This window comes from Pararge aegeria, chromosome 20 (assembly GCF_905163445.1).
Source record: "Pararge aegeria chromosome 20, ilParAegt1.1, whole genome shotgun sequence".
In the NCBI taxonomy this organism is placed as follows: domain Eukaryota; kingdom Metazoa; phylum Arthropoda; class Insecta; order Lepidoptera; family Nymphalidae; genus Pararge; species Pararge aegeria.
The window spans coordinates 13,927,447-13,942,587 of record NC_053199.1 but is presented as its reverse complement, the minus strand read 5'-3'; the positions used below and the strand labels follow the sequence as shown (position 1 = coordinate 13,942,587).

General features: G+C 36.6%; 1 protein-coding gene across 1 annotated transcript; it reads left to right on the top strand.

Moving 5' to 3' along the window:
- The first annotated feature begins 795 nt into the window (after positions 1–795).
- Positions 796–14,574, top strand: LOC120632752. The gene is made up of 4 exons (XM_039902742.1): positions 796–945; positions 6,530–6,759; positions 13,407–13,523; positions 14,427–14,574. The coding sequence occupies exons 1-4, from the start codon at positions 796–798 to the stop codon at positions 14,572–14,574; spliced, it is 645 nt and encodes a 214-aa protein (XP_039758676.1).
- Positions 14,575–15,141: the final 567 nt, after the last annotated feature.

The window sequence follows — 15,141 nt, the reverse complement described above, 5'->3', positions numbered from 1 at the left end:
ATGAAAATCAGTATCATTGTGATAGTAACCAGACAAAATGTGATAGTGACTAGAAAAAATTGCTTTACTTCAATTAATATACATATATACTTTTAAATGTTTATATTACCACCAGGGGCAGCAGTTTCTTGACAAATCCTTTCATACCAAAGACTAATTCAAAATTTATTTCCAGGTTTTCCATTTCTGACGTAGCAATTAAAAGTACAGGGAACAGATCGACGTGATATTATGCATGGAAACAATTAAGGACCCGGACTTTGTACTGTGGGAAGAAAAAATCCTCGCACGCAAAAACGTGCTATAATTAAACAAAAACATATCTAAGTAATTCCTAATTCACATTAGATTATCATTATTGATTTTATTATCAAAAGGTGCTGTCAATAAATAATTTATTCACGAATTCGTTAGAAATGCATTGCTTTAGAAATTATATTAATTATATTATATTTAAGCAACTTTTTAAACCTATAAAATGAGTACATTAATTTACTGCAATTTCCAATTACATCAAACTGAAGTTAGGTTAGGACTAACTGAATCGGGCCGTAGCCCGATTCAGTTTGATCCTAACTGTCATTTTTGACGTTGAATTAAACAGTTAGTGTACTAATATATGTCAAAATTGACGTCAGTAAGCGCCATTTTATGTAGTTATGCTTTTTAAGTAGACGATTTATTTTTTGGTCATTTGCTAAATAATACCAAATCAACATCATTGTGATCGCGACATGTAACCAAACATAAAAACTATATCCGTGGCACTTACCGTCTGTACGTACATAGTTTAACATGTATTTTAAGGGAAAAAATATCATATTAAGGTTAATTTTAAACCTATCGCTGCTGCTACCGGTTAGCTTAAGTGACTTGAGTTTAGACGAGTTGATGTTGCACCGCAGTCGAAGGCAGTTATTGTTCCCCAACTCGACATTGTTGCAAGTAAGTTAGATTTTTTTTTTTTTTGTAACATTTACGTACCTAATTCTCGGCCTTAAACTTGTAGGATCATTTTTTTATCGGTTATAGACCAGCGCTTGATCACAATGGCACCTAATGGAAAGTGTAGATGTGGCCTTAGATGGGACGCGCTTGCCTAGAAGATATCTGTTCACTCTTGTTTTAAAGATACCCAGGTTATAAGTATTGGAAAACACAGAACTTGGAAGTGGGGTCCAAAACCCAACCATATTAGAAAAGAAGATGCAAAGTGCGTGGTTTTGGGCTATTGGCAACATAGGAATGAAAACCCACACGGTGGAACTACTTGCGTCAAACACGTAGAAGTTTAGTAAGGGAATTAATCTTAACTGGCTCTTATGCTTCAGTAAATCAGTATATTGCACTGAACCATAAACCCCTGTAGCAAAACAAAGCAGCTATCCAAGGAATAGCCATTTTAATAAGACTATTGAACGGGATGCTATGAGTTTTTCGATTGGAGTTTAGAGGACGATCTCCTGCTATATACTGGCAGGACACCGTTCTCATAACACTAGTCTTCTAAATTAACCAATGAAAGTGTCGGCCAGGGGAAACCCTAGTTTAGCGAATATACACTACTTTTAGTTGGCTAATCTAAACAATTTACTTTTAATTAATAGTAGTTTTGTAGAGCTTTCTGTGACAGAGTTCGTCTTGGGAAGTACTGACGTCATGCTTATTTCTGCCACAAAAAAACGTTGCTGTGTTCCGGTCTGAAGGGTGTAGGTGCTGGTGTAGTTACTATACCAGTGCCACCCAGGGTCCATCAATCTAAATTGATGGACTCTGGTCGAGACTTTAATTATTTCTGGGGATTTGATAGAAATTCCATAATATAAAATAGAAATTAGGCTTAATTCGCTATACTTCGCAAAAAGCTAAAGAATCTGCTTTCATTTATAATTTCTCCAGTAGATATCTTCTGCACCGAACAGGTCTTCGGCAATGTACACCGGAGCGTCCTCAGGAGATTTTGACTTTACAATGAATAATGCTTTAACAATACATTGCCGAAGATCTGTTTGGTGTGGAATATAAAGATTGAAGAAATTATAAATTACAACGTAAAGATTAATTTTCATAATGTACATACTTTTAATTTCATCAAGACCAGTTCTGCGGCTAAGGCGTGCTTTAGTTACTAATAACGAGTTGTGCATTTATAATATCGCATAATAATGGCGGAGTGGGACAACAAATTTTATTTATTTATTTTATCCTGCATCCCATAATGACCGATTGGCGCAGTGGGCAGCGACCCTGCTTTCAAAGTCCAAGGCCGTGGGTTCGATTCCCACAAATGGAAAATGTATGTTCATAAACATGAATTTTATTCATTGTCTGGGTGTATATCTAAGTTTTATAAGTATTTGTGTAAATTATTTATAAAAATATTCATACTATCACAAGCTACGCTTACTTTGGGGCTAGATGGCGATGTGTGTATTGTCGTAGTATATTTATTTATTATAACAAAAAGTCTATTAGGGTTAGTAACACTAAAAACTTACCATATTATGTCAAAACTTATCTATGTTAGTGCCTTTAAACTAACTTCATCGAGTCCTTAGATAAAGTAAGTATATTCAAATATGTAGGCACCGGGTTAGAATTGAAGAACGAAGAAGTCCGCTCACGAGTCTTCTGCTTATGGTTTATCTGATTCCAAAACTCTCGATGGCCCTTATCGTTAGATAGTTTTTTTTAGTAATAATTGACAGACGAAGAAACTGCCCACCCTTATGGTTTGTTTAAACCCATCGCCTACAAACACACTTTTCGTGATGTCTAAGGGACACGTCGTAAAAAATGCCCTGTGTCCATTAACCTGAGACATAGATTTTAAGCTTCATCATCATTATTTCATCAACCACGCCACTACAGAGCACGGGTTTCCTTCCATTTTCATTTCCATTCCTTCTTCCACAATGAGAAGGGGTTAGGGGGCGTTCAAAGAATACGTGAGATGTTTAAGAATACGTGAAAAACGTGAGAGTAAAATCTCTTCTAATCTTGGGGTGGTCTCGGCAAATATAACGCTTTTTTTTTCCTGATTGAAAAAAAAAAATACTATTTTGGTCCATTGGTCTTTTTACAATAACAATCCAACGTGTAAGAAACCCACATTTTGAAAAATCTCACGACATCTCACCAGGGAGGTAAAGACAGAACATTTATAAAACACCTCACTTAATTTATTGACGCCCCATTAAATTGTGGCCGTAGTCCACCACGTTGGCCCAATGCAAATTCGAAAAGTTAGAGGTGCATGCTGGGTTTCGAACTCGGCCCCCCGAAAGAAGTCGAGCTCCTAGCCAATGCGCCGCTTCATGTTAAGCCACACATGCCAGTAATTACACCAGCAAACGTTCCCTTCAGACTGGCACTCAGTAATAATGGTGGCAGAAATAAGCATGGCGGTATTAGGTACTTCCCCGGACGAGCTCTGCCACAAAAAATTCCACTCCTACTTATTTCTCTTTCTCCTACAAAAGAGAAGGGTGTCCAACGCGTTAATTAGTCTCATGATAATGATATTGCAATTCACTGCGTAATTGCAATTAAAATTCGCATAATTTCAAGCTTCAACTATTAATCAAAACTGTGCTGATTGCATTGCCATTTAATTCAAAATCGTATTTTATTAAAAACAACTGAACGTCAACTTGCTTATATAATATTTCGACGCATAAACGACACAACGACGACGATGACGAGTATTGTATTGTACCGTATCAGTGTGCCAAATAATTAACGCGTAAGAAGAATATTTTTCTCACATACATAACATGCATCCCGCAATTTTTATTGCGTGGTTGCTACTGCGTTGATTTTCACCACGCTGGCCCAGTGCGGGTTGGTGGACTCCAAACACCTTTGAGAACATTATTAGAACTCTCAGGTATGAATTTTTCCTCACGACGTTTTCCTTCACCGTTGAATCAAGTGATATTTTCGTTACTTAAAACGTATTATGAAAATTAAGCTTAATTTGCAATACTCCGCGAACAGCAGGAGAATCTGTATTGTGCAATTTATAGTTTCTTAAATCCTTATACTCCACACCAAACAGATCCTCGACAATGTACCCTCTACGCAAGTTTCGCTCCGAAACCGGAGCATCCTCAGGAGATGTTGACTTTACAATTATTAATTTTAAAGTCAGGACAGGTTACTTATATCCCTAGTCAGGGGATATAGCCAGGGGTTATAATTTGTGTCCCCTGCCTATGCTAGCTGGTCATAGTAAGTGGAAAGTATCGCCTATAAACAGGGTGACACTCCGCAGGGCATGCAAAGAAAACGTCCTACAAATTGGCATCCTGTCCATAAACCTGAGGCGCGGGGGCTCATGTGCCTGTAATGACACCGGCAACACAGCAATACTGCTTGACAGCAGAAATACGCACAGCGGTAGTACTTCCCCGGACGAGCTCTGAAACAAAAACCTCTACTACTACTCAAAAACAATGTGTGAGCCGTCGCGGGACGCTTGGCAGATGTGAAACATTGACATTGTTTTATATAAGTTATATGCATAAAAGAACAGATTAAAGACAGAAATCAGATAAAGCATACTGGCAAGATAAAGCATTACAACTTAGATATAAAAAACAAATTTAAATGTTTTTTTTGAAATCGCGAAAACTTAATTATCTATAGTTGGTCCATATATTCCATCATATAGCGATATTGAAGTAATACTTTTATGATTATTTAATGATGTAAGAGTAAATGTTTCAATTTTATTAAATATTCATTATTTAATTTAATATTCTATTTAAAATTCATTAATATCCATTTCACATTTTATAAATATTTTCATTTGTTAATTAGAATTATTGAGAGTAGAAAATTCAAAGTTAAATCAGCACATGTCAACATAACCTTGTCATTGAATATTATACAATTTCGCAATTGTCAGAATATTTATTAATAATAATAATAATAATAATATCATTTATTCACACGATTATTAAATTGTGACAGAAATCATAGCTTAGTACTATGTATGGTTGAATCACTGGTACCTAAACTGAGTAAAAACTCGTACTATATAATATATTTATTACAAAAGTAATAAAAAAACAACTAGGTATATTTAAAAATATTGTTTTTTAAAACTGTTGAATTTGTATTCCATTTTCTTTTCACAATTGATCCGTTTGAAAATATTGGAAATAAATAATCCTAATTGATTATTTTTTACTAGCTGGCGTACAAGTCAAGAAGCGTTGAGTATATACTTACGACCAAAATTATTATTTTTAAATAGCGGAAACTACACGGACGTCTGACATAAGCGTTACTTCCGTCATAAAAAATCTGAGTTGAGTTACTCCCTTGTCGCGCCTAAAGAAGTTTTACTTCAAAAATGTTGATTTGCGAACGATGGCCTCGAGTTTGCGACATGAGCAAAAGTTCTCGCTCGTTTGTGAAAAGAATTCTCCCGTTGCCGTCCTTAAAACCACCGTATGTAGATACGTAGTTACCTATTACCCGTATGTAACTTGTTACCTTTGTGTGCAGCATCGCATGTAACTGGTTACCTGTGTGAGTGTGCGAGTGTGTTTTCTAATTAACGTGGATCCATTTCACTAACGCCTTCCGCCGCAAGTGCACTCAAGTCTATTGATGTGGTGTTTTCATTGCTTCAATAACATACAACAGAACTGAATTCTACGTGTGCATTCTTGCGAGTTCTACCGCAAATGTTGTTGCAAACGAGTATCTTTAAATGTGCACTTTAGACTTATCCCACTGCTGGGACAAAGACCTCTTCTCTCTCTACAGTCTTAAAGCTAAGACGCTCCGAACTGATGCAATATGGGTTTTCAGCCATCTCCTTGTTTTTTTTTACTGTGGACGTCGCTAATTTACTAACTTCGGACTGGTACAGAACTTTAACCAAAGAGTCCGATACCTAAAATTTCTCGATCCGTTGTTGAACATGCTACCCTATCATTATTGCCAAAGCTTACCGGCCCACAACAGGGAACGTGTATCCTCCAGAATTAGAAGGCTGATTTTTGAGACTTTTGCTGTAGTCCACCACGCTGGCCAAATACGGATTGTTGGACTCCACAAAACTTTGAGAACATTATGGAGAACTCTCTTTCCTTCACCGTCGAATATAATAATTGCTTCTATTGAAAAAGCTATACAACTCCGGAAAGTAAGAATCCACGGCACGCACCTCTAACTTCGTAATCAAAGTAGTAACATACAAGTATATATATTTTATTGAATATATATATTTTATTAATAATAACAAAAAATTCCATACCGCCATATTACAATGTTCTGGTAAGTTATATAGTTGCTGCCGTACTATGAAACCTGTATGATGACAATAAACTTCCTCTACGGAACAAAACAAAAAACAATTTTCCGCATTCACGAAAATTAAATTAGGTACTTAAAAATATGTTAACACGCAAACGTATGGAGCTTGTGTGTGTGTATGTGTGTGTGTGTGCGTGTGCGTGTGTGTGTGTGGGTTAAAATATATTAAATCAATTTCCTTTTTACAAATTTTCAGGTCAACATAGGCGTAGGAACACCAACCCCCATAAAAACCATAAACGTGAATTGGGCTATCCAATGCAACTTCCAGCTGCCATGGAATCGAACTCAAATACCAGTTGACATTTTCGGAGCCAACAGCGGCTATGTTGGCACTGCTAGGAAGAAAAGAGAAGCTCATGAGGATTACACGAATGATGCGAAGCTGTACCACTTTTATCAGTACGTCGAGGATATGTTAAGCAGGTAGGATAACTTTAGGGAATCCATACTGATATACTATCAGTATGGATTCCCTAAAGTTTAGGATAATTTATTAGTAGTAGAGCTTTTTTGAACCGATGATAGCCCAGTAGGGGGGGGGGGGGTTCGAATCCCAGCACGCACCTCCAACTTTTCTAAGTTATGCCCTTTTAAGCAATTAAAATATCACTTGCTTCAAAGGTGAGGAAACCTGCTTGCCTGGGAGTTCTCCATAATATTCTCAAAGCTGTGTGAAGTCCACCAATCCGCACTGGGCCAGCGTGACGGGCTACGGTCATAACCCCTTCTCATTGTGGAAGGAGACCCGTACCCTGTAGTGGGCTGGTAATGGGTTGATATGATGATGATGATGATGATAAGAGCTTTTTGTGACAGAGCTCGTCCGGGGAAGTACTATCGCCATGCTTTTTTCTGCCGCTAAACAGCATTGTTGCAATACTGTGTTCTGGTCTGAAGGGCGTGGTTGCCGGTGTTATTTCGATAGCAAATGCTCAAATTACTTTAAAAAATACTCAATTCACTCTAACAATTGAAGAGTCCCCTTGATTTCTTTGAGGGACCTGATGAGAGAAGACACATTACAAAAAATATATTTTGATTTGAGACTGTATAAGTCTCAAATAAAATAGATTTTTTTTAATCGGTTTATAAATGACAGATATATATTTAAAAAAAAAGGTGTGTGCTTACTTATTTACACGCTTTACGAGTTACACTCCTTTGGCGTAACAAGATAAAAATATCATGTTTCGCCTTATTCAACGTGTGTAGAAAAATGTATTTAATACATTGAAAGTTTTATTATAACGCATTATCAGTTAGTTATTTAGTTAGTCAAATAAAGTTTATTTAAATATTACAAAAAATATATTTTCATATAATTAAAGAAATGGACATAATAAACATAAATAAATTTGGAATACTAATAGACTCATTATCGGACAACCAACATTAAAATTTGAGAATTATGTATGAATCAATTGAATAACCGAAATGCGCCCGCAGACTTTGATAATTGAAAGTGTACACTGTCAAACCTTAAAGCTAACACAGGGTGTCGTTTTTTTGTGACGGTGTGCGCGCGCATCGTAAAAATTTACTCTCATCATTTTTCCCTAACGCACCAAAAGAACTATAACTTCAAAAATACTACCGAATTGAGAATCTCCTCTATTGATGTCGGTTACTACATACGGTCAGTTAATAAGATCAGACGGGTTAACACATAATATGAAAATAACAATTGTTTTTTTTTATATCCGAGATCTGCTTTACCACAGTATTTACGGAAAACATTGTACAATATTAAATCCCTGAACGCCATGATTCCCTTGCCATATGGTGTTTTAATGTTTCCATTTGTTACTTTCTTTCTTTTCGAGCTTTAAAATATATTTTCCTGGCGCATAATTGGTTAGGTATTTGGTTCCTTTCCCTAACGAGGACTGGACGCACGCCAAACTTCCTATTGATTGTGGAATGGAAAGCAAAAGCTCTGCAGAAAAAAGGTGAACGAGTCCACTGTTTTCAATCAGTGATTCTATTTGTTTTTACTTTTCGCAAAATTATCGAAGTGGGGAAACGATCGCATGGTTATTGAATGTCGTGAACCTGCATAGATTTTGTATGTTAGGGTACCGTACCAAAATGCACTCGCAAATTGTGTTAAATTATATTTCAGCTATCAATTTATGTATATATAAATGTTATGTTGGTTTGTGTACGCTTCTAAAACCCAAAAAGTTGTGCACCGATCGAGCTGAAATTTTAGCATATCAAGGATTATTTTTATCTGTTTTTCTCAACCATTCAATCACAATGTGCCACAGCGAAGCGTGGCAGGGTATAGCTAGTACTGCTAAAAAAAAAACTAAGGTGATAGTCTTATAAATAATAATGATAAATAACTTTTTCAATAAAGCTTTATTTTGCTTAATTATTTGTTAAATATAGTTACAGAAACAAAAATACTGTACTAGGATTACGTATGTATTAGGTAAGATAATATCTTGGCAAACGAGTATGTTATATACTATAGCAGGATTTATTTCATGAAATATCAGGTATAACATCATCCTAGGCAAGTTTATTTGTGTTGAATTTCTTGACATAGACTATACTATGATAGTTTGATTTCACTCGACATGTAACAACTGATAAAATGGTGAAATGACAGATGGTTGATGGTGATGATGATACTGCTAAAATTTAACTAAATTTTAATAAAGTTTGTACAACTCTAGAGAAATATTTATTCACAATAATACAATTTTTTATTTAAATCGGTCAAATTCTCCAGATTTAATTAACTATTTACGATTACGGTAGGTAAAATGTGCGGTAGATACAATTCTTTAAGAAAGTTTCACGCGTCTGTGAATCTTTAAACTAAAATATTAAGTTAAATATTTTTTTTTTTTTTCTATATTTTTATATAAGATATCTATGTTATATATATATATTTTTATGAAATATCAGTTGTTAAAAATTGCCAGAATGGATAATGAGCGATACGTACATTCCATACTCTAAGAAAGTTACTGCTAAGGGGCCCCGTTATTTTAAATAGAGTATTTAGTGTAAAATATGGAGTTAGATATAGAGATATCTATATATCTCAGATGGAGCAGACAGAGAACGGTCTCTGGGAGCGGAAATGAAGGTTTCAAATTTATTTCACCCACGCTTATTTCTGCAGCTCGGGATAGGTCTAGATGGAAAACAGTAGTTTCGGCCCTATGGACCACAAGATCAACGTGGAAAACATTTCAAAAGAAATCATGAGGTTTTCCTTCACCGTTGAAGCAAGTGATATTTAATCGCTTAAAAGTACGTAAGTAACCCTCCCGTGCCGAGCATACAACATAGCAGCCTCCTTGCACAAGTTTTATTATTAAAAAATAGCATACTTTATGATGATAACGACATAAGGTTTTACATTGACTTTATCTATATTCAGAGATATAACTATTACCGAAATTCACCTTCGACCCGGCCGCAATGTCGCGTGATACGCTAGGCAGGTAGGTAACTGAAAACTTAAAATCTTGTTTATTTTCCCGGAAAGGGCCGGGTATGGAACCCGGTCCCAGCGAAAGGAAACAAAATGGCTTACACACCAACATCGAAAATCAACAGCCCTTTAATAAAACAATGAGTATATCTACCATGAACGAGTAATAGTAATCGATCATTTTTTGGCACATTGATGACATAGAGTCTACACTGTAGACTGCAAGGGAACCAATTTCCACATAAAGAACATTTGTCAATTTCCATTTTCCGAATGTCATTCCAAGTAATTTATGGTTGTTTATCCATTCCAATAAAACTCCGATATAACTTTAGCATCCGCGATGTTAATTTTATTGATCATTTATCAAAATAATGTCTCATCGATAGCTTTTTGAGGTTTTTTTTATTCCACTACAAGATTCCTTCTGTTTTATTTGTAGTTTGACAATATTGTATATATTTATTTATTATTGATATTAATTATATAGGTATATATTAATTATTATCACTATCTATATATTTTATTGTAAGTTGTTAAATATAATATGTACATATTATATTTGTATATATAGGTTTATGCATGTTTATTTGCAACACAGTACAGTTAAATGCACCACCTACCTCTCTTCTTGAGCTGTTTTTAACGCCTTTGGTTGCCTGGAAGAGATCGCTATGTAGCGATAAGGCCGCCAAATTGTATATCTTTTGTTAAATTTTTACTGTTAATTTGTTATGTTTATGTGGTGTACAATAAAAGTGTATTCATTCATTCATTCATTCATTCACTTTGCTGCAATCTCACGTGTTGCAACGTGATAATGTTGTCTAAAATAGTAGCAAGCTAATTGTTTAGGGGTATGGCAGTGGGTAGGACTTCGACTTCACTTTCAGGCGAGCGAGTTTGAATCCCAGCTCGCACAACTAACTTTTCTAAGTTATGTGCGTTATAAGCATTTAAAATATCACTTGTTTTAACAGCGAATGAAAACATTATAAGAAAACCTGCATTCCTGAGAATTCTTTGTTCTCAAAGGTGTGGGCAGTCCACTAATCCGCACTGGGCCAGCTAGATGGACTGCGGCCCTAACCCCTTCTCATTGTAAGAGGAGACCTGTGTGCCTTGTAGTGGGACGTTAATGGGTCAATATGATGATGATGATGATGATCATACTGGAACGTATAACCACTTGGCAAAATGTCTTTGTCTGTAGGGTGGTAACTAGCCACGGCCAAAGTCCCGCAAGACCATACTAGAAAAAAAACAGAAATGCTACATTTCTAACTTGTACTGTAGAGAATCAGACCTCCCTCTCGAGACAACGCCAGGCGCGAGAGAGGTCGAAAAATTCCGTACCCCTTGTTTAACAGAACCCACATCACTTGATTGCTGTTGGTCCGTCTGTCACAGGTAATTGTTGAATATTAACACTGAGTGAGTTTAAGACACGAGTATCCAACCCAACTGTTGTAATGCTCAGTTAATATCGCTTATAATTATACGATTGACGTCCTGCTGGGCACAGGTTTTAGAGCACAGATGCACCACGCTGCTCCAATGCGGGTTGGCGGGCTTTGAAGATTATTATCACTCGTTATTATCGGGATCAACGGCTTAACACACTCTCCGAGACACGGCCGTGGTCACTGTAATTCCCTAGTTCAAAACTTTTTTTTTCTTTCTCTACAAGTTAGGCGTTGACTAAAATCCCACCTTGTGAGATTACAGGGCTGACCTGTTAGGGGTATGGCAGTTATATAAAACCCAAACTCCAAATCGGTTCCTCCTCATCATCGTACCGGAACGCTAAATCGCTTAGCAGCACGTCTATGTAGGTAGAGTGGTAAACAGCTTCGGCTGTAGCCTCCGACCAAATAGTTTTAATTAAAAAATTTGATAGAAGCACGCGTTACTTTGCAGAATTCCAGGATACTCGTATGTTATAAAAACTAAGCAGGAGAATCTGTATGGTGTTATTTATAATATCTTAAATCTTCGGCAATGTACTCGGTTTCAAATGTCATCTCTGTCTCATCTCTATCCTCAATTAAACGTGTTTAATTGTAAACAATTATTCATCAAACAAGTACACATCTCCTGAGGATGCTCCGGTGTCGGAGCATAACGCGCGGAAAAAGTATATTGCCAAAGATCTTTTTGGTTTGGAGTAAAAAGATTGAAGAAATTATAAAAAACAACATACAGATTCTCCTGCTTTTCGCGGAGTATAGCAAATTAAGCTTAATTTTCATAGTATAAGTGATTATTCGATAGAAATCCTCAGCCTTGCCTATGAATCGAACCCACAGTCTCGTGAGTAAAGCATGCTAACCACTAAACCACCAAGGCGGGTGGTATAATTAATGACATATAATACGATCAAAATTATATCTAACACCATGGCCCTCACGTTATGGGAAAAATAAGTCAGGAATAAGGAAAATGGGGTGAACGATACATTGTTATGTCTTGACATAATTAATCGTACGGCACGTCGACTATAATAATGAGCGAACGTTATTATCCCCACTATTCCCATTAATATTATTAACAATCTCGTGGTTTTGTCCGCGTATTTTTTTTTAACAATCATCGGACAGTATCGCTTAATGCAGCACTAGTTTATCACGGTTATGTCATGTCTGTCGGTGCATATAAACAAATTATTTGTGACACAAAAAAATGTATTAGAATTTTATTTCTTATAGACCCAACGGATTCCTGTAGACCAATATTCAAAAACACAATCTCCTTACTCTGCCTTGTCTATATCTACGAAATATCAGTCTTCTTTCATCGCCACCTGGAGTATTTTAAAACTAGGAATAAAATTCGACTGTGCAACAATAAATATAAATTAAAACAAACCACAAAATCCCCATTTGCTATGTGCGTTAAAAAATACAATAAATTAGATGCAGGTCTAAAAATCATATTTCATGTTTTAATGATCTTGGTTGTAACGGACGGGGCCACTTAAAGCCCCTTGGCTGTTCCTGACTAAAGGGAGGTTATTGTATTTTTTAAGGCAACCTAACTCTACCTGGTTCCGTTTTCATCAATTTACTGTATCTTACTTTTGAATGAGTGATCTGTTTTATTACAGAAACTAAGCCGAAACCGAAACCGAAAGTTTGGTCGGATTAACGCCAACATCATCTTTTCAATCCATTACCGACTGACAGGGCACGAGTCTCCCCATACAATGAGAAGGGCACGCTGCTCTAGTGTGGATTGGTAGACTCCACACTCCTTTGAGAGTATTATATGAGCTCGCAATCATGTGTACCTTCAAATCAAGAGTGAATAGGCATCTTCTAGGCTAGCGCGCTCCACCTTAGGCTGCATCACTCAATATTGGGTGTGATTGCAGTCAAGCGCTCGTGTATAAACAAAAAAAAGCAAGTTTTCTAACTATGTTTTCCTTCACCGTTGAAGCAAGTGATATTTAATTATTTCAAACACACATAACTCCAAAAAATATGCAACTTCCAGGAGCATCGAACTCGGTCCCCGAAAGTAAGGCTGACGTCCTAACCACTAAGCTATTACCATAAGTTTAGACATAATATTGACATAACATTACTCATATATAATATAATATTTTTGTCTGTAGCTTCGGATACAATGGAACATCGTGTGTTCTCCGAACGTTATGTCAACTTGGGACTGAACCTCTTCAGGCTACATCAGACGAGGATCTGCTACACGAAATCGCATCTTTTACACTAAAGTAAGTACCTCTAACCACCTCTTTTATTCGCAAGGAAATTACCGCGCCTCAGACACGAACTAGGCAAATGGTTCACCTGATGGTAAGTAAAACCACCGCTTATAAACAGACAACAGTACTTTGTTACAGATTTTCTCCATTTTATATCATCTGCATTATGCAGACTGCATACCGTGTGCATGCCACTGTCTGCACACCCTGTGCATACCCTCTATGCACGCCACGGTCTGCATACCCTGTGCATACCCTCTATGCACGAGACCGTCTGCATACCCTGTACATACACTCTATGCACGCCACTGTCTGCATACCCTGTGCATACCCTCTATGCACGCCACTGTCTGCATACCCTGCGCATACCCTCTATGCACGCCACTGTTTGCATACCCTGTGCATACCCTCTATGCACGAGACCGTCTGCATACTCTGTGCATACCCTCTATGCACGCCACTGTCTGCATACCCTGTGCATACCCTCTATGCACGCCACCTTAAAAACCTTCCGGCCTTTAACATGCCCTGTAACGTACTGTAAGTTTGCATAGAGATACCTTATATCCCGATAAACCCGAACACAGGATATTGTTAAGCCCGAGATAACAAATACAGATAAAAATATATTTTTCTTATAATAATTACAAACTAAAATTAATATTTACAATAAATATAAGCCGTCTAACTGTTCACTTATGGGCATGGTACCCAAAATACTGGCACCCCCTATATTGCCCCTTTGAATTGCTAGACTTAGCCGTTGGGCTAAATAAGTGCCAGCCCTTCGTTCACCAGACGTAAGGACCAATATATATAATTTTTGGGACTCGAAAACCATTAAGGAAGGAATAATAAAGCTTATATAAATTTATGAATTTACATAAGCATATATGAATTTATTTTTTTCAGCCCACTGAATGATGGATTAGAGGAGAGCACCGAAGATTCAGCACCTTACATCCATGCATACGAAGCCGGCAGAACTTATCAAGATTGTTTTGCTATGTACAATGATTGTCATATATCTCTCATAGATGTATTTACTAGTTTGCATTAAAAAAAAAATGTTGATAATATGGTATGTTTTTTAACCGACACCGTCGGGCTTGATTTTGACCCTCTAAAAACGTTGGATTGGATAGAAGCAGGCGTTACTTTGAGGAAATTCATTTGTATAATATATTATTATGGAAATTATTATTTAATTTAATTAATTAATTTAATTTAATTTTTAATTTGCTACACTCCGCGAAAAGCAGGAGAATCTATATGGTGTAATTTATAATTTCTTCAATCCTTATACTCCACACCAAACAGATCTTCGGCCTCTATGCACGTTTCGCTCCAAAACCTCAGGAGATGTTGACTTTACAATGAATAATTGTGGACCTCTACAAACGGTCTGATTTCGTTCAATCTTTGTGGATATATAATTTAATAAGACTATTCCATTTTTCAATTTTTTTTGCAAATAAGATTTTTGTTAATTTATACGATTTTCGTGCCGCTGCCGTGTGCAGATCAGAATACATTAGTCCTCACCTCACCACACCACCCATCCTCTTCCCACGTGTGTCGAGATACGAGGTGTACGAGGCGACTAATCGGATCGGCCTTTAGTTCA